We start from the raw sequence: 22,142 nt of genomic DNA, 5'->3' as shown, positions 1-22,142 counted from the left end.
AGACACTCAGCAGCCACTACTGTGGCCGAAATTCAGTTTGTTGTCTTCATTAGAGCTTCTGTCTAATAAAAAATAGTAGGGTGCCAGTACATAGAGCGAGACGCTCGCGCCACCTGTGGCCGTCTCCATCGCAGTCTGCGAATTTCGGACGCGAATAGAAGTGGAGGTAGCACTATGCGCTTGTGCTTACAAGGGCGTCGGATAAACAGTACAGAAGCTCCCACCAAATTCAGCGCGTTTTGTGGTACTTCGCGGCGCGAAGCGATGTGCACTTGTAGAGGGCTGCTTGTAGCCTGCGCTACGTGACAAGCAGCCATTTGGGAGGCGGTCGAGGGCCTCGCGTGAGCGCTGAGCAAATAGATAGCAGCCGCCGAACGAACATGGCGAAAGTACCAGAAACGCTCGCCAAGCGCGCGAAAGGCTCCGCTGTTTCACCCATCGCATCCCCACGAGGCTGATATGATTTGCGGCAATGACGACGGGCGGGCTTGGGAAGTGCCACTCACCAGCGATGTAATCAGGTAACTGTGGCTCTCGGTAAGCATGCCAACTTGCTGCGCCTGCGGTTCGTTGCGGGTGGGCATGAAAAAAAGAAAGTGGGAAGAGAGTAGGCAAGAAAAAGTACGAAGTGGGGTGAGTTAATTAGAACCAACATTTATAGGACGCTTTGTTAGTTCTATGACGACAACAACGCGGCCCATTGGCGATAGTTTCGGCTTATGCGCCGATGTTCTGGCGCTGTCATCTGACGTGCCAGTTATATTTCAGTGCGGGCAAACGTTGTATTAAATTTATTTCCGAGAAATATTTAGGACTCTCATTTGTCTATATTTTTTAACAGACATTAAAACCCACCGTGAACCGAAATCGTGCCACAACTAGAAAATATTAGTGGAACGTGCGGTAAAAAGTGAAACGGGTACTGTTGAGTCGAAGATAGGTTACGGACGCAGCGGTTCGTCGTTAATCAGGCTGGAGACGAAACGCAGCTTACATTGTGCTCTTACCTAAATAAATGTATATGAACTATCAATTTTGCGTAGCTTTCGTAAAGTGGCAACGCATCTCAGCGTTTTTTTTTTTGCTGGAAATACAATAATATCAAAGCGAAAATAACTGAAAACAATTCTAAACGCTAAGAGCACTCCCTTTTAGGAGCAAGCTGTGCTGCCTAAGCCTTGTAGCACGTTTCCATCACTAAAAATCCGTAATACGTATGGTTGGCTACGGAAGCATATTATTACCTCAAAACATAAAGGTTCTAGCAGTTACAAAGATTTTAAACGAGGTTTAAATCTTCTCACGACCTCCGGTACCAGGTTTGAAAGTCTCCTCTCATTGCTAACTGCATCAAGTTACCATGTTTTGCAGTCTGAATATGCCTCTGTTGACAAGACATTCCGTACACTCAGAGGTCGAAATCTACTCCGAGACTTGGGCACATTATTCTTCCCCCTAAACGGTGAGCGCTATAGGTCAACGAACTCCGTTTTCACTCCCATATAGGCTAATTCGTTCTTACAGTGCACTTGGGAGAAGGCGGCTACGCGATTGGCAAAGTGTAAAAGCCTCACTGCCAAGCTCAATGAACAAACCGGTGACGAAAGGCATGCTGAGCGTAGAGGCTCACGTGTTTCAGGGCAGTGAAAAGGTTTTCCCTCTTGACGTCCAGCACAACTCGTGTTTCCTTGGTCTTCTTGATCTTCCAGAAAAGGTCCCGGTACGGCTGTCCAGTGTGGAACTGGTACATTTGGATGTGCCAATCGTTGCCCCGGGCCTCCTTCAGAAAATCCTGAAGCCTTATGATACCTGGAAGAAGAAAAAATTACACAAAAAAGGAAAAGTCAAAGAATTGCAGTCAGGTCGCACATAAGAAACTGCTAGCTTTGGACACGCAATGAGGGCCCGCATATTTCCTTCTAGTCTCATTAAAGCTTAGCGGCGCGCTACTTAGCCTGTAGCAATTAAGCTCCATGATTTTTTTCTACTCTTCTAGAGTGTGGGCCCAGGATAAGACGAAGGCACCCCTCGGCAAAAGAGAACAAGGGGCTGAAAATTAGTCAGTCCTCATATGCGCTAACATATTACCGCGCCTCAGCGCATAAACATTTCCTATTCTGCGTGCATTGCTCTAGTTTGCTTGACATGTTTGACGGTGTTGAGTCGTGTTCGTAAGTGGTTAGAGCTCTAGCTAACTGATAACGAAACAATGCGTATTCAGAAAATACGAATTATACCCGGAAACTCTGGAAAAGTGCATTTTTCAACGGGAAGTTGTTTATGAACGCAACATTTTCATATATTGCTAGATTCCACTATAACAACCAATATATCCGCAGATCTTTCCTCGCCAGGGTTGCACTTCTTTGCTATTAATGTTTGTGTTATTGTTGAAAACGTTCCCCGTTGGTTTTGTAAGGCCGTCTTAACTACTGGATGAGAGCGATGGACAAACTTTAACAGAAAGATTTTGCTACCCATCGTAATAGTGGACAATTACCTTCAATATTTCAATAACACTAACTTACAATATTTCTCACTTGCCTCACAATATAAAATTGATGTCCAGGAATCCTGTACTTGGAACACACACCGAAGAGACCTATCATTATGAATTTGAATTGCGGTCCACTTGACAATTCAGGTAATCTTTTCTTTTTTTTTACTTTTATTGATCACATAAGTGCTTTTAAGGGCACGTTAACTGTGTAATGTAGATAACGTCTTCGTCGGCACAGGGAGAAAACGCGGTTCAGAGAAAGAAGGTGGGTCTCATAATTTCGCTCGCTGGTATCTCAATATCGATTACGCGAACTTGCTTGATATCAATTTTTTTAAAGCGAAAGCTTTACTGGCCCAGCAGGAGCCAAGGTCAGCGGGAGGCCGCATTTGACATTCAAGCGTAGGAGCGGTGGGCATCTGTATATCACATGACTAACCACGTGGTTCACCGCAGCTGCAGCCACTCGCCCGCCGCCGCCGTTGCGCCGACCGTTGTCTTGGCAGCCGTGGTCATGTGACTAGCGACATGACTCCGTTCGGTTGGAAAGGCGAAGGCGCCCGTTCTCCCGTGCGCCTGTCAGTTTCTCGCTATGGACGAGGCATTTCCGATTTCCCCTTAGCATTAAAGCCGAAGGAAAGACACCCGTTACCATCTTGTATGATTCGCACGCAGAGCAATTGCCGTGGTGTCCGTATATATAACTACGGAATAATAGAGATTTAGCTTTTCTGTCCAGGCATACACCCATCAGGAAGATATCTGCTCCGATTTGTTAAGGTTCACTGAGAGGGTTTTTTTATGTTTAATTATTTACAAGTGGAATGCGTGAACGGAGTGCTAGTTCATTTGAGACCGATATTCAGAAGCTGTGCAAACGCAACAGGAGTCAAGTTTACTGCGCTGAAACTTCAGCTATAAGTACGGTGGCTTTCTTATGTAGTTCGCGTGGGTGCATGTGTTACTTGCAAATATTTAAACAAAAAAACATTCTACTTAAGAAAAAACCAGCCAAACAGACGGGGACAAAAGAGAGACGAGGCACACACAACGACTGGACTATCAACTGTGCTTTACTGAAAAACAGCCAGTCTGCCAGGAAACCTAACAGAGCATACGCAGCTCAACGGCAACGGCTCTGTTAGGTTTCATGGGAGACTGGCTGTTTTTCAATAAAGCACAGTTGATAGTCCAGTCGTTGTGTGTGCCTCGTCTCTCCTTTGTCCCCGTCTGTTTGGCTGGTTTTTTCTTAAGTATAATGTACCAACTAACCCAGATTTCAACTCCCCTATAAAAACATTCGTTTGACCTCAAAACAATACTGATTTGACGTTCACGAATCGCAATGTATCTTCTTTTGTACAGAAAATGTGCGAACCAAGAAAGCGTCCTTTGTATTGCCTGTACTCTTAACGTTCTGTACCCGGCACCACGTTTCTTTTTTTTATTTTTTTAGGCACCACTTTTCAACTTACGATCATATTCTGCTCGAATTGTCATGCATGCAATATGCCGCCTAGTTTCAAAGCGATGTTGTTCATAGCGTAAAAGATATTCGTTATTCTTTAATATACCACTCTGATATGGTTTAAATCGTCTATTAATGTGTGCGAGTCCTTGTTGCTAACCGAAATGGGGCTTCATGGCGTCCCAAAGAGAACTATAGATGTCTAGCGGTTTCTGACAGATGATAAACTGTCTTTCACGAAGGCCCACAACTTTGCCTCCTCCAACCTTTTCCATCTGAGAAATCTTCTTCGGTAGAAAACATTAAGCGACATTACGCAGTCTTCTAGTGAAGGCCAATTCCTAGATGTAGGACATTGCGGAAGCCAAATTCGGGCTTTCACCAGATAGGAAGAAGTCCGGCTCAACATTCTATTCGTTGGGCGCTGATCAACCGTTGCGTGAGGAATTCTTAGTCCCGCGTTGGTTCTCTATCGACACTGAGTGAAGCTAAAAACATGTACCGAGGCCAATGGGAAAAGTTTTCTGAGGTCTTCGAAGCGAGGATAGCTTAGTGTTCGGTTGCAAATGTACGAATTCGGCACCCCTCTTGTAATGGCGCACCCAGAAAAGAATGCGCATTATAAGGCGCCACCAGAAACTTTGCCCTTTTGCCATTCTGAACTCTTTCATTTTCACGTTTTTTCCCCCGAGCGTAAGACCAAAGCGACTTTCTGTTTCTAGAATGCCCCAGGAGAAAAGGCTGTCAATCGCGATTTTAACGCGCACAGTTCCTTTCTTCTCTCGCCACTGACTCGCCGCTATTTGATAACGCGAGGGGAAAAAAAAAAGATAGGAGATAAAATGCTCTCGAACGCAAAGATTCAAGGAGACTCGGCAAGAGAGCAGTCGGCCCCAAAGAAAAAATAACCGTTTCTTCTCGAGAAAACGCGGCCGCTTCGGTCTCCAAAGGGAGCTTTGAAGCGATAACCATCACACTTTATCGAGTACGAAACGGGGGCGATAAAATAACCTATGAGGGAAACAGGCGAAGAGCGAAAATTCTAAGCTCTAGGATTCTTTCTTCACCCCCCTCCCCACCTCCTTTGCAATGCTTTGCTTTTTAATTTTTTTTTTCTTATACTGGCGACAGCATTCCTCTTTAGCCGTTGCACAATATACGCGCTGTCGAGCTGGGGCGATCGTCAAGCGACCGTCTTGCCCGTTCAGCTCCTTCTTCTAAACTCTCTTTCCCTCATTGCTTTTCCGAACTGTTCGAGGCGAAGCTTCTGGTCAAAAGGAAACGTAAGCTTCTTCGGGGGACACGCCAACGACTTCGCAGAATGGACGGTCGCGTCCTATCGCCCGGCGGCCGTGTCTCGGGCTGCCGCCCAGAACCAAACAGACGGTGTGGAAAAAAAAAAAGCGAACACTATACGCAACAGAGATGACGCCCAAATACATTTTTGAAGAAGGCGGGATGCGAAATGACAGGAGAGGAGGAGAGGGAATAGAGAGTTTTGTGGTTCTTCGGAGGAGTTCTTGATACGCTTCTTTCGCACTCAATCTTTTGAAGAGTTGACTCTTTCAACCGCTCATCTACTTCTGAGTGCGAGCGCTTTTTTTTTTGGTCTTGTCGCTTTGGCCCGTCCGCGACCAAGAAACTCCTGGCTAGAAGCTGTCATCTTTTCTGACCGGCTGCTTGCACGATGCCTGCGGCTTCTGCACATGAGGAAACTCACGCCATCTTTGAGCTCTTATCTCTCCTTGAACAAAGTTTGAGGCTTAAAGAGCGAAAAAAATGTTTAGAGCGCAGTTTTTTTCTTATTTCGCGCCCCCTTTAAGGACTTAATACGTGAAGATGCGTATATGAAGCCTGGCGTTGAAATTTTTGTGTGGAGGGGGTAGAAGCACAAGTATTGTCATAATCTAGACGGTAGTTTTCAAACGGAGTTTTGCGGCTGGCACTTCTCTCGGAGCGGTGGCTAACTCGGAGGACATCAAATAATCTGAATAAGGACAACAAGTCAATCAGGGCCCTTAGTTTGTAAGGTTGCATCTCGCTCTCATTTCATTTGGCCTTATGTGATTTCTAGAGGCCGGATTTTTAGGCACTAAAAAGCACGTTTTAGGCGCCATAAATAGGCGGCTAAAATTGCATTTTAGGCACCTAACGGAGAAAAATAGGCACTATAAACTTTATTAAAAGTGCACACAGCTCTGAACTTCACCGCGCAATATCTGCCATAAAACATAACAAAAACACAGCAGGAATGATTTGGGACCTTAAGCAAGGTGCGAACATTAGAAGCCGTTTCTTTTAAGCCTGTCGCGCAACTTTTCGTACAATACACATACTTCAGAGAGCAAAAGGGTCGGTTACCAACCCTTTTAAAGCACTTTGGTATACCTCGAAACAAACAATTCGCTTGTCGTGTACAGAAGTAGAAACAATGAACACCTTAACAGGAGACCAAGTATTCAGAAATTGATAGAAGCACTGTCAATTCAAAGCATCTGAGAAATGAGTTCACTCTTCGCTCACACAGGATTTGAACTTATTTAATGCAGGCATACACGATGTTTCAACATTAATAAATATGTTGTCATTTGTGTAAACAGTGTTTTATTGTTTGTGGCTTCATGTGTCTGGAGCCACGCGACTATCAAATGGTGCTTGCTATTAGAAGGGTCTGAAACCATAAATACGAGATGCTAGAAAATGTTACACACAGTGCTGCTTGATGCGGAATATGCCGAAAAGAATCATAGTTCTGCACGGGCCTATGTACATCCACGAGGATCTATGGTAAAATAAACATCATCCATCTAGAAATCACTGTTAAAGCTGTGGAAGCAGTAGCAGACAAGCACCATCTCCAGGTTGATGGACTCAAATTTATACCTCTTATTAGTAAGAACAAGCTTGTATACTGAAAAGGAACGCTCAACATCAACGTATGTTACAGGAGCGTGCTTGTACTTAAGAAAATTTGATGGATTTACACTGTTCGGTATCATAGAATGTTCACCTTCGATATTTTCGGCTGTCGTGGTTGGTATTGTGTACGCAGCCGGCGTAGGTGCAGTGTTCACCACAGCCAACTGACGAGGTCATGTAATGCTGCCACGTGTGTGTTCTACTCAAAATCGAAATGGATTCGAAAGCAAACAGAATCTGAAAGCAAAACCACAGCGTATTTCAGGCCCCTTTTCTGTAAAATAGGGCATTTTTAGGCACCGACGTCGGAAATAGGCATTTATATGCACTGACACCCAAAATAGGCATTTATAGGCACTATAAAAACAGTGTTAAACATATTGTCAACACCTAATTCGTGCTCATATGTAAAAATGGTGCGCCTACGAAGCGTTGAAAAAAATAGGCATTTGCCTAAAATCCGGTCTCTAGTGATTTCTCACTGCTCCCACTGACGTAGACAATTGAAGATGACGTCACATCTCCTGCCGTTTTCATCGTGATTGACGTCATGACCACATGAAGCGAAAACTGAATAAAATGCAACATACGAGCAGTGGTCATCGCTATCAGCAAAATTTAATTTAAAGATCTGACTTTAAACTCCTTTGTAGGTTTTCGTTTTTCTCCAACAGTTGCTTGAAAAACAAAAGTAGCCTAGCAGAAACCTATTAGTTTCGTTGGCAGCTAGAAAGACCTACTACCTCTTTTCCTCAACTTGTCTCGAAATAATGATTTGTCGTTGTGACGGTATGAAGTGACAATGAACGAAACAGAACCTGCGTTCTTCGTTGTTTATTTTTAACATGCTGTTGCTCCACGACTGTAATAAATTAGCAGTGGTAGATTCAGACCATGTCAGAACGTCAGAACGATTCCTGCTGGTGTTAAAAAGAGAAGCGCAAGACAGGCTGCTGTGGCGCTGGAAGATCTATGAATGCTTAAACGTAGTATGTCGCTGAACCTGACACTAAAATGCATCCCAATTTATCAATGCGAAAACCCCCAGCTTCCATTGTAGATCCCAATAGGACTAGAATCGTCTCCATCTACAAACGACGAACAAGTCCATATGCCAACAATACTATTCGTGCACTCTCAACAGAAAGGACTATAAATGGAGTGGACTGTCCTCTAGGGCACACCCTTTTATAAAAGGGAGTGTGCTATAGGGCATCTTACTCTCGTTTTACTCACACATAGGCGTATTCGTGTTTACAGTGTGGGCTACATGCCTATTCGTACTGCTTAGACACAGTTTTACCAAACCACAGTACTGTAATAGTTACACAAAAAAGAGGCAATGTCGGCACCATTCAAAAAATAGCGCGGGCCTCTACGTAAGCGGCCGGTGTTGTACTGATCAAGCTCGAAACGCAGAGTGTTAATCTTACACTTCGTGAATAGTGAACAAGGCAGAAGACGACGGGGATCGTTCCAAATACAGTTCTTTTTTTCTCTCTCTCTCCAGGAAAACTTGCATGTACACCTGTGGGACGCAGCTTTCGTTCTTTTTGAGCGAAGGCTCTCCTCAGCGGAGGAACACTCATCAAAGCGAGTGATATTTCAAAATACTCTACCCATAATCCTTCCGTAGGTGGCAACAAAGGGTAGTTTTAAAGTTCTTATGCTCTCGCAGATCGTTTCGAGTGGATTTTGGCTGCGTCTGCACAACAGTAAGCGAAAATGCGATCGAAGCAGACGGTTTAGATGCCTAATGAAAGCAAGGCACCGAGACGCGTCCAATAGAAATGTTTTCAGTCAATTAAGTCTACCTCTAGACCCTTCAGTGCCACTGGTATAGAGTCCCCGACGTTCTAAATGTCTGTGAGGACCCTGGAAACTTCCCCCTCGCATCCCCATAGCTTTGAAGCACCAGACCTTACCTACACAACATGGCAGCAAAACCGGTACCTGTGAAGTTTCTAAGTATGGCAATACCTCCCTGAAGCAAAAACACGAGCCGGCAATATTATGACGTTCACAAAACCTCGTTCTGTAACGCTAGTTGAAAGCATTAGAAAGCACGCTTAAAAAGGCCTTCTTGGCTATACATCTTCCAGGGCCTGACAGTCCGGCTACACGATTGAGTACAAGATCTTATGGAAGTGAACAAGTTAGTGAAAGGTACGTACAAATGAAGGAGGTGGTGCCGTCCTCTCCTTCCTCTGTCTCAGTCTTTTACTTGTTCCAATCAAGCTCATTAGTCATATATTTGTTTGCCTAAGCTTAAGACATCTTGAGGCGGAAGGCGCCGCGGCTGAACCAAAACTACGGATTATCGCTTCAAGAATCACTGAATACTAGTGGTAACCTGTCTCGGACGTTATTCAGCTCTTTTCCGCTGTTTAAGGCCGTGGCAAATTGTGCAGGGTGTTCGGGAATGAGATAACACTCGAGGGCAAAGTAGGCGAGACGCAGGCAGCGCTTACCTTCGTGGTCCTCGTAGACGAGGGCGAACCTGTTCCAGCCCCAGGTCTTGATGAGGTCGACATACGCCTTGGCGAGCACCGCAGGCTTGGGAAACAGGTTGATGGAGAGGTCGTCGCGTTGCAGCTGGAAGTCCCAGCGCATCTCAATGTGCGGCACGTCCAGCGCGTCGCAGATGGACTGCACGTGCATACTGGTCACGTCCGACGACGGCCCGAAGATGCCCGCGATGCCCGTACCCAGCAGACTGCACACTGCGAAACAGAAGAGAGAGAGAGAGAGAGAAAAAAGAGAACGCTCAGTGAGGTTAGGCCCAGCGTCCACAGCCGATGACGTGCTGGCATATTATCAGCTGCGTCTCATATTCCAGCATTCTATTCACGTAGCGTCAACTACGAGCGCCACCCACTAAGAGAAATAAAAGAGGGCATTCTTTCGTAATGTAATGTAGACATGGCAGAGTGCAGAACGACTCGTCTACCTATATCTACGGGTGTTCATGACTACGTGACAGTCGTTAACACGAGACACTATTTCAATCAACTCGCATCGTCGGCTTCTTAGAAGAAATGGCTTCGTTAGCCAAAGTGACATTTAGCCGCCGCAGATTCTTAGGAGTTATGGTGCTCGGCTGCTGATCCGAAAGACGCGGGTTCGATCCCGGCCGTGGCAGTCGCGTTTCGATGGAGGCGAAATTCATGAGGCCTGTGAACTGCGCGATGCCAGAGCATGTTAAAGAACCCGGGTGGTCGAAATTATCCGGAGCCTTCCACGACGGCCTCTCTCATAGCCTGAGTCGCTTTGTGATGCTAAGCCCTACTGAACCATTGTAATGTTTCCTTTAAATAAAAGAAAAGACGTGAAGAAATGTGCATCGTCATATAGAAACGAGGCTTGGACGGTAGCACGGAAATGGACTTGAATGGCAGAAAAAAGGCTTGTGTAAAACTTAGGCTTTTTACTGCGCGAACTTGTCCTGTAAACAAGAAACGCCTCGGTGGCGGCAATAGTAGCGACTGCACACGCTGGACATTGAAGTCGGAATGCCCGCCGCTATCGGCCTGGCTCGATTTAAATGGGACGAAGAACTTTCGAGGCAAGCCGCTTAAAGCGCCGATGACAATATCGAATGTCGTAGAAGCAAGCGCGAATAGTTACAGTCATTCCCGAGAGATTTCAAAGCGTCTCGCGGGTGAAACGAAGTCATGAGACCATGTGCCGGCCACTAATAATAAATAAAAAGTAAAAAATTCCACATTACGAACCTTCGCTGCACTATATATATTGAACAGGGGTAAGGCAGTGTACTGCTGCGAACCTATGGACTGTACGTAAGGTCCTGCCCGATACCAATTTGAGGAAGATGCGAAGAAATCTTTGTGGCAAGGCTCTAGCAAGCGATGAAGACCTTAGACTCAGACTGGAAATATCTATTTCAAGCACGTTTAACCATGCCTCTGTTGTAAGAAGATGCTTAATTACTGAAATAAAGCAAGAAAGAAACGACGCAATGTCGGGACCTGCATAAGTGTTTGATAGCACAGTAGTCAAAGTTGCAGTGCCTATGGTGAGCAGGTGCATACCTAAGCCGATATATTTTGTACTTAAATAATTGATAGACGATTTTTTGTGTCTTCAATGTTTAAAAAGTATTACCAGCAAAATCTAACGAACGCAGGTTTCTTGCTTCCATCTACGTCGTCCTTCTTCTCTCTGTTGGCTTTTTGCATTGATTCATCAAAGATCATGGAGGACCAACTAATCCAAAATCAAGTGTAACGCGTTTCGCTTTTCTCACAACCAATCACAAGCATTCATTTTATGCTAGTTCTTTTGAGAACGTCACTACTGCTGCGGACACGTTCTGCGGGTGCGTTTTGCGGACACATTTTAGTGACACGACCCCGCCGACATAGCCTATAAATGCTTTCGCATTAATACCCTTGCCGTCATGAAAATCTCTCGACGCCACTATCCTTCGACCCAGATCTGAAGCTCCGGCTACCATCAGGCCTACCACGACGAGAAGAAACTTTGCTGTGTCGCCTCTGGCGTGGTGTAGCTTTCACCAACCATTACTCATTCTTAATCGGTATGGCTGATAGCACTGCATGTACCATCTGCGGGCATGACGAGACTATAAACCACATTCTTTGTGACTGCCCTGCCTACACCACCGAAAGGCAGTCTCTCAGCCATGCGCTGGAGCGCCTAGGTCCACGCCCACTCACGGAAATGAAGATTCTCGGCCGCTGGCCGCGGCGGTCGTCGGCGGAGAAGGCCTCCAAGGCCAGAACCCTTCGCCTCTTCCCTCCACATCCTTTCCCGCTGCCCGGCGGACCCTCCCCCGCGGAACCTAGAGAACCTCAAGACCTGGGAGGACTGGGAGCCCCTGCTGCGCTCGGAGGACCCGGCCGTGCAGACCATCGCCACCGGCTGGGCTGCCAGTGTTATGGACCTTAGGAACATAAACACTTGAGTGCAGTGGGCTCGTGCGGGGACCCTGGGGCGTGCCGCGAATTCCTTGTACAATAAAGTTTGTTCTCTCTCGCTCTCCAAGGCACTGCTCCGCTTCTTGAGAACTTCTGGCCTCCACGATAGGCTGTGACTTCAACGAACCGTGACGTTTTAGAGTGACTTCAATTTTCCGTTACTCTCCTTTCTCTTTCTTTTTTTTATCCCCTCACTCCTTTCCCCCCGTGTAGGGTAGCAAACCGATTATTCTTTCGGTTAACCTCCCTGCTTTTCCTCTTCTACATCCTCCTCCTCTCGACGCCACTGGCTATGCCCTTTGAGTGGCATTTGTCGTTTCGATCTTCAGTTGTATCCGATTATAAGAGTTAGCTGATGTTCTACGCGGATTATGGCAAAAATGCAATGAAACGCGGCTACTGCTCGTATAAATGTCACAGCGTTCAAAACATCGTACAGACGAGGCACACTGACGCAAATATGCCGGTGTTTCTCGATCGCTCCTCAGTTCACGATGCGCTGAATTTCCGCAAACAACAGTGTGCAACTATAGCCGACGTTTCTCCTACGACTACCACATATTTCTTTCTTTCTTTCCTCCTCCTCCTCATCATCATCCTCGTCATCTTTCGTTTCTTGGCTACCGCACCGTCGAGACTGACATCAACAAATAACGCTTCTGTTTTTTCTCTCGACAGCAAAATTACAGCTCCCGCAGAAAAAAAGAAAGAACATACAAGTACCATTTCTGACACTTAGAAGAAGCTGCCTTGCTTTCGAAACACGCAAAGCTTTCCACTGTCAGCGTTCAGGGAAGGCACGTGGGCGGGAATCTGCACCAAAACTATTCCTAGCCGTCACCTGATCGAGTGACGCCGAAATTGTAGCTTGCGCTCCGTCGTCAAAAGCCTCTGTTCATGTGGGCCTTCTTTGTATCCAAACGGAGCACCATAACGCAGAACAGAGATTAAAGGGTTTTACACCGGGGGAAAGGAAAATGCGATTGTTTTGACAGTTGGAGAATCAGGCTGCTTTGAAGCCACGTGCCACGCGTTTAATAAGGGGCCCTCCGAGAAATCTCGTAAAAGGCTGTAGCCGTCAAACTCATGCACTGACGATAATAAGAAACCACAGTCATGTGCATGCCTACTTTCAGGCGTAATGCGGCCTGCATAAGGATAACCGCTGATTTATAGCAAAGAAAGGAAATACAGAACGGAAGAGGAAAGAAGGCAAAAAAGGAAGAGCGAAAGAAGGAAAGAAGGAAAGGAAGAAATAACGGAAAAAGAAAAGAAATAAGGAAGGAACCGAAGAAAGAAATAAAGAAGGAAAGAAAGAAGGAAGGAAAGAAAGAGAGAAATAAGGAAAGAAAGAAAGAAAGAAAGAAAGGAAGAAAGGAAGGAAGAAAGAAAGAAAGAGAGAGAGAGAAAGAAAGAAAGGAAGAAAGGAAGAAAGAAAGAAAGAAAGAAAGGAAGAAAGAAAGAAAGGAAGGAAGAAAGGAAGAAAGAAAGAAAGAAAGGAAGAAAGAAAGAGAGAAAGAAAGAAAGAAAGAAAGGAAGAAAGAAAGAAAGAAAGAAAGAAAGTAAGAAAGGAAGAAAGAAAGAAAGGAAGAACTAGCCCAACAGCAAGTACTTCTGCAAATGAAGAAAGAAAGGAAGGAAGAAAAGAAAGAAGGAAGGAAAGAGAGAAAGAAAGGAAGAAAGAACGAAAGAAAGAAAGAAAGAAAGAAGAAATAAAGGAAGAAAGGAAGGAAGAAAGAAAGAAACAAAGGAAGGAAGGAAGGAAGGAAGGAAGAAAGAAAGAAACAAAGAAACAAAGAAAAAAAGAAAGAAAGAAAGAGAAAGTAAGAAAGAAGCGGAAAGATGGAAAAAACAAAGACGAATAAAGGAAGAAATAAAGAAAAGGAAAAAAGGAGCAGATGAGAGAAGAAAAAAAAAACGAGAACAAAGAAAGAACAACAGAAGGCAATTTTCACAGCTTGCCTTTCGTGACGCAGCTTCGTTCACGTCCAGTTAAAGGGCAAGTTATCCGCGGTAACATGACTGCATCTGGCTCCAGAGAGGAGAAATTGAAGAGGGAGAAGAGGAATCAATCGCTGTAGCCTGAAAATTAGCATAGTGGGATAGGTGTTCATGCTTGGTGGCGGTGATGATGACGGCGACTGTACACAATACAGGAGTGTGGCATCGCTTTATGTCTTCCACACGATGGACGAATATATCACCAGGTATGGTAGCCAACACTTCTAGCGTGGTCAAGCCCCTTTAACAAACCTGTGAAAGCGACAATGGCAAACGCTAAAAAAAAAACGCACGAAAGTTGTTACATTTCCTTAACGCATTCTTTTTTATCTCCTGAGTGCACCAACCTAAAGCCTACAGCATCTGCAACGCTTCTAGAAATTACAGAGAGGGCACTCAATATATGCTCAGCAGTTACACGTCAAGTGGCACCAAATTTGCTGATCCATGTCCTATTCAAAGTATACAAGCAGACAGCCATCAATGGGCTGTGGCATAAAGTGTAAGACCGCAGATGAAAAGCAAAATAAAATTACTAGCTGCTCTCCCGTCGCGTTCGGCACACAAACGGAGCACGGCTGAAAGAGTGAAGAGCTGATGTTTCGTAGTTTAATGCGATTACCGCACGGCGAGTGGGTCGAAGAGGATCAAGGGGAAAATGGAGGAAAAAGACCCTTACCCAAGCAGCCTCTAAAAACACGGCCAGCAACAGGTATCATTAGGACGTGTGGCGGTTTTCAAACAAATGAATGCCAGAATAATATATGCTGAAAAAATTCTTTGCGCATGGACGCTACGAAAACGTAAAATTACGCCAAATAATAAAAAGCAAACACCAACGAAATAAAACTTATGCAGAACGAAAACCCCGTCAGCAAAATTTTAAAATCCCGCAACTTAAGTTTTAACGTGTAATAAGCAGCAAGTGTTGCTGGGTGGTCCGAAGTTCAGAACATTTTCAAAAAATTCTTTGCAGCTTCCCGTTTGGCACATTTGGCAAGGGCACTTGAGCGGTGAGCCTAGCGAAAGTCGATTGCACAAAGACCACAGTGAGATTCTTCTGTGAAATAACTGAAGTTTGTTCATCACGGTATACAGAATAAAAACGGAAAGAATAATTAAAAATTGGACTTTTAAGGTTCGTAACTCAAAAGTCCACGACTCCGAAGTACATCGTGCGACTACTTTCTCAATCGCAACATTTTATTTTAAAGCTGATCTATAACGTATTATTGGCATGACTATTGCCAAAGCTAAAAAGCCTGAAATGATGTTGCCTCTAATAATGCTATTAATGTGACGCGCAGAGGTAACATGTAAGTGACCTGAATTACAGGCATACTAACTCTGTTGAGCCGACACGCACCTCAATCTCTGCTGCACGTGTCAACTTCGCTCTTCGCTCGGTATACTTTTTTGTCACCCGAATAGGTCAGGGCTTATATGTACTCTTGATTACGTTACACAACTCGATCAAAGGCAGCCCTCGGGATTGCTTCCTTTCATGTCACGGCAAAAAAAAAACGGATTGATAAACATATGCCTACAAAGACCAGTAAATCTTGTCCTGCGACTAAATCTTCCAGCCACTACGGCTGGAAGTAACTCCACACAAGTAACCCCCTGCCAATCAGACACGCATACAATCTCTGCTGCACGTGTCAACTTTGCTCTTCCCTCGGTATACTTTTTTTCACCTGAACAGGTCAGCGCTTATATGTACTCTTCATTACGTCTATGGGGCATATTCGTTTTTTTTTCATATCTTTTTTCACGGTAGGATATAAGGTCGAATTCACTGTCTAAACAACACTGTTTTCTTTCTATCTCTTAACACTAACTCCATAATTACGGCCTCAAGGCCCTAATAATGAAGGCATTTTTATGTTACACTGATTTCGTAACTGACCGCCGTATTCTCAATCAGCAATAGAGAGTACTTAGGTGGCAACCTGTTTTGTAGCGCGAGCTACACTACGCCAGCTGTTCGAGCCTCCAGCGTGGCACCCCTTGAGCTCCGTGGCGGCACCGTGGCCTTGAGCCGGTTGGTCACGTGGTGCGGAGCAGCTGCTGCCGCCGGCGGCGCGGCGCGCCGGCGATACCGAGCTGCAACAGCTGTGCGCATGCGCCGTGTCCAGTGGGGGGAGACGGGGAGTGTAGAGAGGGAGAGGTGTCGCAGCTGTATAAGTAGGCGGCTCGATGGAGCTCTCGCGCCGCTCCAAGTTTAACCAGAGCTAAACCACAGCCAATTTTTTTCAGTTTAGTTTATTGTAAAGGGCAGTCTTGTTTGTGCAGTAAGTCCGGAATGACACACGCGCACGCACCTGCCGTACTTTTCGAGTTTGCAACGGGGGCTTTATTTCGCAAAACCGATTTATGAATATGTGCAGGGTTGATCAAAAAGTTCCCAGGCCACAAGGTCTGCTTTTCTTCGGTATATAACTTAATAGAGGATATTCAAAATTCCGCAAGTGCGCTTTCCCGCATAACAATGTTGCCCCCAACAAGATGGCGGACCATGCGTTTCCAGCTGAAACAAAGCAAGAAAGACTGTTTTTTTTGTTTGATTCTTCCAAAATACGTTTCTTACATTCTATCCACACCTTTAGCGCCTGTCCTGAAGCCCATGTAGTTCCTTTATAGCGAAGTCAGCCATCTTGTTAGGGGCAACATTGTTATGCGGGAAAGCGCACTTGCGGAATTTTGAATATCCCCGATGAAGCTATAAAGGTAGTAAGAGGTTAGAACTATAGTTCTTGTACCCCATACAGACATTTTGAGCTCGGCGGGTGTCGTAACTGCCTGACTATACTGCTCAAAAACAGACCTTCTGGCCCGGGAACTTTTGATGGACCCTGTAGGTCGGCGGACTTTTCAAACGTAAACATGGATCGGGATAGCTGTATACTGCAGCTGAAAGAATAAGGCAAAATATTTTGCTTTTTCACAGGCACTGTTCACGTTTCATTCCGGCGCGACAGTTCATTCCTCCGTTTGTATTCACCATAGTTCCGGACAGGATTTTTGTCGTCATGGTTAAAGCACCTTCAGGCTTTAAAAAAGGAACAAACCAAATCGAAGCCCGTTCTAAAATTTTCTTCTCTCGCTATTTCATTCTGCTCTTTTCTCATCACTGCCGTACTTCATAGTGTCTTCGCAGTGCCGCCAACCCACGATCCTCCACATAGGCAAAGCTACCACCGTCAGCAGACGCTTACAAAATGGCTGACGCATTGCTCCCCGGAACACGCTGAATTGTGGGCGAATGCAGAGTCTCGCATGCTCTTTCCCCCCACGCCCCCTTTTTCAGAGTTAAAAGGTGGTGCCGCAGGCGTTGCAGCACGGTCGATTCGCATTTGCAAATATACAAGGTGCATCGACTTCAGAAGAAGTGCTACTTTTCTTTCGGCCGGTTGTCGCGTCTGTGTAAACAGGTGGAGGTGAATAGTGTCGGTAGTATTGTGTAAAAAAGAAAATTGCTTTCGAAGCGTGTTCTGCTGTTATGCGCTAGCTCGAAGATTCGCCTCCGGGCTGCTTTAAAGCTGCATTTCAAAGGTGGCTAGCTGCAAAAAAAAGTAATGATAAAAACGAATAGAAAAAAAAACTCACAGGACGGTTTCGAGTCTGTATTCAGTACGAGTATTCAGTGTTGACTGGCGCAGCGGAAGGGGACAATTTTAGAAGATAGTGGTTAGGTTGAGGGTAGTTGAGGCCAAAGGAGAAGTGGGGAGTGTTGCTCTCCTCAGTGTCCTTGTCTGGTTCCCTGAACGTGGTGACGGTTCTTACGGGGTGCGTGCGCTGGCGAGAAGTCCTGTGGCTGGGGAATGGTGGAGTATGGTATATTTGTGGGGTCTGGTATACGTCGCAAAACCGGAGTAAGGTCTATTGACAGCTAACGTTATAGAATGAAACCAGTTGTGCACCCTGGTTCTGATGCGAGTTTCATAAGCACAAGACGCCGAAATCATTCCGAAGCCCTCAATTGCAGGTTGTCTCACTGTCCGCGTGTACAGTAGACGCAGGTACTAAACTGCATGACTGTTCCGAGAAACAAGGGTCCGAACCTTGGAGATGGTACCAGATACGAGGCGCATTACAGCTTTCGAGAAAGGCGGCTCGTTGATACTCCGTTTCATTGTTACTTGAAAGCGAAGAAACGAGGACCAACTAACAGATACAACAAAAGGACGTAACGGTACGTCCTGCCCTCGTTTCGTCTGAACACCGCGCTTTCAATAAGTAAAGTATAAGTTACAGCTTGGGCAAGATGTGCGTGAACTGGATCAGCTGTAAAGCCCGTGATGTGTTCCCCTCCAGCCACAGTTTGTTTATGGGAAATAGGATGTCTACGAGGCCTTCTTCACAGCCTAAAGACATTACAACGGGTTTTCGTATCTCAACAGGCAGGAGAAATAGCATGCGTAGACCTACCCGGCGACCAAGTGCACTCCGGTTTTTGCAGAACAATACGTCATTCTTGATGCAGTGGAAATCTAACACAAAAAAAGGAACAGTCGTACGACCACCTAGACAAAAGCGTCGACGCGGACCGCACGCGGCTTCTGGCTGTACGCAGAAGGGTACGGGATATTCTGCTTACATTCAGACGTGCGCAGAACGTTGTCGCAAGGCTCAACATTAATACAGAACGAGCACCAGTCCGCGCTGGATTTCCGGCAACAAACAAGGCCACATCCTTGTAATCTGCTTTATATAAGCCGACGAAAAAGTGGCATCGCATCAAGATGACGGATGATGGAGAGAGATAGACAGCGGACTTGCGCATCAGGGGGCTGGCATCGAGGAACGATGGGACACATGCGCTCTGATAATCTCGTCCTACCTGGCATTTTCGCCCCGCATGAAGAGAAGGGAAGAAGTCATTCTTCGGCGCCTTTCACTTTGTGTCACACTCCCACCAAATGTTTTTAAACGACGGCGCCAGAAACTGCACAGGGATGGTGAACAGCTTGAAGAAAGGCTGTTCTGTCCAATCGCAAGGGGTATTGGCAAGATGCCCAGCTACAGAAGAAGTGAAGGCTGAGCATATTCCACAAAAAGTCATCTTACCAGAGAATTCCGACGGCTTCCAGCCACGGACGCTCGTCCCAGATTAACTCCTCACGGACTTCAGACAGCGAGCCCTACCTGGGTCACTAAAGAAAAGTCTCCTCACTTTCACGTACGTAAGGAACTCCGGTCTGGACTCTCTTGAGTTGACGATAGAGACCATCGACTAAGATCCGTAGGCCGGCATTGAATACAGAGGTCAACCTCACCGCCACCCCCTCATCTATGCGTGCATAGGCAATACACGGTACCAGAGCGCTGCTTCTGTCGTGTTATATAGATGACATGCCCATGTAATGAAGAAGCGAGTGCACAAGCGCGCTTTATTGCATGAGAACTTGCAAAGCGCCCTTTCCAAGAGCAGAAGTCTTAGTTTCCCTAACAACGACTCAAGAAAAGTTTAAACTCGGAAAGAGGACTTGCTGTAGCATCCACCACCTAATAGAGAACTTTACGGTAGTACTGTCTGGCGAATGGGGCGGCCATATTAACCCCATGACTTTTTAGACCTCAATGATATATCGAACTTACGCGTGAATGAGCCCTTTGACTATTTCCACTTCAAACAAGAATGAAGAAAGATGAAGTATCTTCCAACACCACCATTACTTTATGGTGGCTGGTCTCTAGAGCGCTATATAGTCATCTATAGTGCTCTTAAAAAGGTTGCGCCTCGGGATTCTTTCAAAGACGTCTGCTAGTTCAAAACTTTTCATCTTTCGTTTTAGTAACGCCCCGTCTACCCCGACTAGCGGAGCCCTAACTCCAAACTAGGCGGAGCAAAAACTCGAATCAGGAATCAGTGAGCTATGACTGCCGCCGGAAGTTTCCGCCGCCTGCCGCGTTCCATTGAAATTCTAAGAGCGCTGTCGAATCCGTTCAAATCAAATGCGCCTGCAAAAAAAAAGAAGAAGAAGGAACGTGGGAAGGCACGGGGGAAGGTGGAAAGAGGGAGGGGTTGCTTCGCCAGAGAGAGATGTCCCTCTCGCCATCGCGAATAAAGGCGCATATAAAGGGGCCCCAAAGTTTTCCGTCGCGAGGAGGCACGGGAAGATTCCTGTAAAGAATTCGCAGCAAAAAAAAAAAAGACAATCAGATGTTGAAAACTTCAGAAACCGCGGCTGTATATGAACCTCCTCTTTTCTCCGTCGCTCATTCCTTCCTTCTATAAAACCCTCGTTCGAGTGCGGCAAGTCGGCGAGCTCGCGTGCTCGGCTGAAAGACGGGCGAGGACGGTGCGCAGACGCATCCACCGGAATCGAGCACGCTCAGATGCAGCGAAGCGAGAGGCGGAGCCGCAGAACAAACGGGCGCGCGTCGCTTTGCCTCTGGCTCAACAGGTGGCGTGGATGGCGTAGTGCGAGAATCGATCGCGGTGGTCTCCTTCCTCCCCAGGTCCGTGGCATAGCCCCGACGGATACGGGGCCAACGCGGGTGAAAGCACTCCTATTGTCACGCATACGTTAGATACATGCAGGCACGACATGCAGATCTCTATTGCCAAATATATAGTCCCCTTCGTGTTTGTACTTCGCAGTCCTTAAAAGCTCCTCTATGTGCTGTATGCAAATATGCTGGTCTGTGCAGCCTACGGTGCTTATGCATTTGGCAGGGGCTCTTGCTAAGCAGACGTAGCTGGTTGGTGCGCTCGGTGAGGATGTTAACTGGCGTGTGAACTGGGGACAGGACAACAATGGATGCCTCTGTGAGAACCGATTGCTGCACAATGATGCTTGTTTTAACGCTGGGGTTATGCCCCACATTGGAGACTAGTAGCTCTTAGGCGCTAGAAGTCAGCGACTGTCGCTAGTGCTGAGTGTTTTGCTTCGCAGTTCCCATCGCGATGATTGCATTGATATTGCACAAGAACGAAACAGGTGTCACAACTGGTGTAGGACTAGAGAACCATCTTGGAACTAATGCTGCTTCCAAATTAACCACGGGAAGGGGTGATTTCTCGTTAAACCTCGAAACTGCTCAGGACGAGAAAAGATGCTCAGAACTTCGTCGCATTTACGCTGATGCTTGAAATGTTATTTGTGTTTATGTCCTCAGTGCCTGCTCCTGTTCCTGTAACAAGAACATCTTAGTAAGAGGGGCAGAATTCGGCTTCGTTAAAAATGCACGCTATGTAATGTTTGGAAGTCAGAACTAAAACGAATATTCAACCTCGTTATGAACTCTTATCGAAAAGCAGGATAACCTGACTTACTCTAGAAGGCGTCACAGACAGTGCAAATGAGCCGGCAGGAATCAACAATAAAGCATCTCTTCATATTGCGAACAAGCAGCGATGGCAAACGGATGCTTTCCTGATTAGTCTCGCCAAGCAACTTCATTCTGCGGGCGCCAGATTTATTACTGGCCCGTCTACAGGATCGATGCTATGCTTCTCTGCTCTCGCCGACAAGTCCTGCTACGACCTCCTCTTAAAGAAAGGGGTCAATGAACGACAAGGAAAACATGCGTTGTCTACATCGTTCTTGCTGCTTGCTGCTAGTCCAAGAATGAAGCGAACGGCCCAAGTGCACGGAAAGTCTCCCGAAAGTGCTCGCGCACGTGTTTATATTTGAATTATTGGGCTATTCTGACTCAGAGGACGATGGCCCATATCGCCAATTCGTAATAAAACATTCACAACAGAAATGGAGAAAAAGCGACCTCAGTGCGCTAGACGCCCCATGTGGCTGTCTGTCTGAATCCTTGTCCTCGTCGTGAACGTACTACGCTTGAAAGCATAGTAATCAACAACTGATAAAGACACATAAAAGTGTTCAGAGGAACGTGGCACATAGAACTGTACTGAAGAATAGAATCTGTTTCCAGCAAAAGAGGGGATCCTAATTTTTTTCGAGCCTTGGTTTTGATTTTAGACGCCTCAAAAGGAGTTACTTAACAATTTCAGATAATCCGTCACTCACTTAGAGATTAATTCAGTAGTGCGGCAGTAAAACACAGTGAGGTGAAAGGTTCGGACATAAAGGCGGGAAATAAACAACGTATTGTTTATTATGCCCAGACATGCAGATGTCCGGGGCTAATATATCTTGCAATCATGGAAATCTTGTTTCTGAGGTAGTTGGCGCATGTTGCAAGGATACTACAGCTGACAAATTTCGACTTGCTTTACGAGGAAAGAAATGGGCTCCGCTACTGCATTCAGAAACAGCAAAAGACACACATAACAAGCTCAGTGTACAGAGACCTGCTGCCTGGCTTATAT

General features: G+C 46.0%; 1 protein-coding gene across 1 annotated transcript in view; it reads right to left on the bottom strand.

The window, feature by feature from the left end:
• Nucleotides 1–22,142, bottom strand: part of LOC149358280 (glutamate receptor ionotropic, kainate 3-like) — a 387,223-nt gene that overhangs the window by 49,263 nt on the left and 315,818 nt on the right. Inside the window, exons 3-5 of the mRNA XM_089570310.1 lie at nt 9,359–9,610; nt 1,631–1,809; nt 507–560 (exon numbers count right to left, since the gene is read on the bottom strand). Of these exons, the coding sequence (XP_089426436.1) occupies nt 507–560; nt 1,631–1,809; nt 9,359–9,610 (485 nt within the window). The remainder of the gene's footprint in view (nt 1–506; nt 561–1,630; nt 1,810–9,358; nt 9,611–22,142) is intronic.

Source organism: Amblyomma mixtum, chromosome 2, assembly GCF_055824585.1.
Source record: "Amblyomma mixtum isolate Tamu chromosome 2, ASM5582458v1, whole genome shotgun sequence".
Lineage (NCBI taxonomy): Eukaryota > Metazoa > Arthropoda > Arachnida > Ixodida > Ixodidae > Amblyomma > Amblyomma mixtum.
This window is presented reverse-complemented; position numbering and strand designations above follow the sequence as displayed.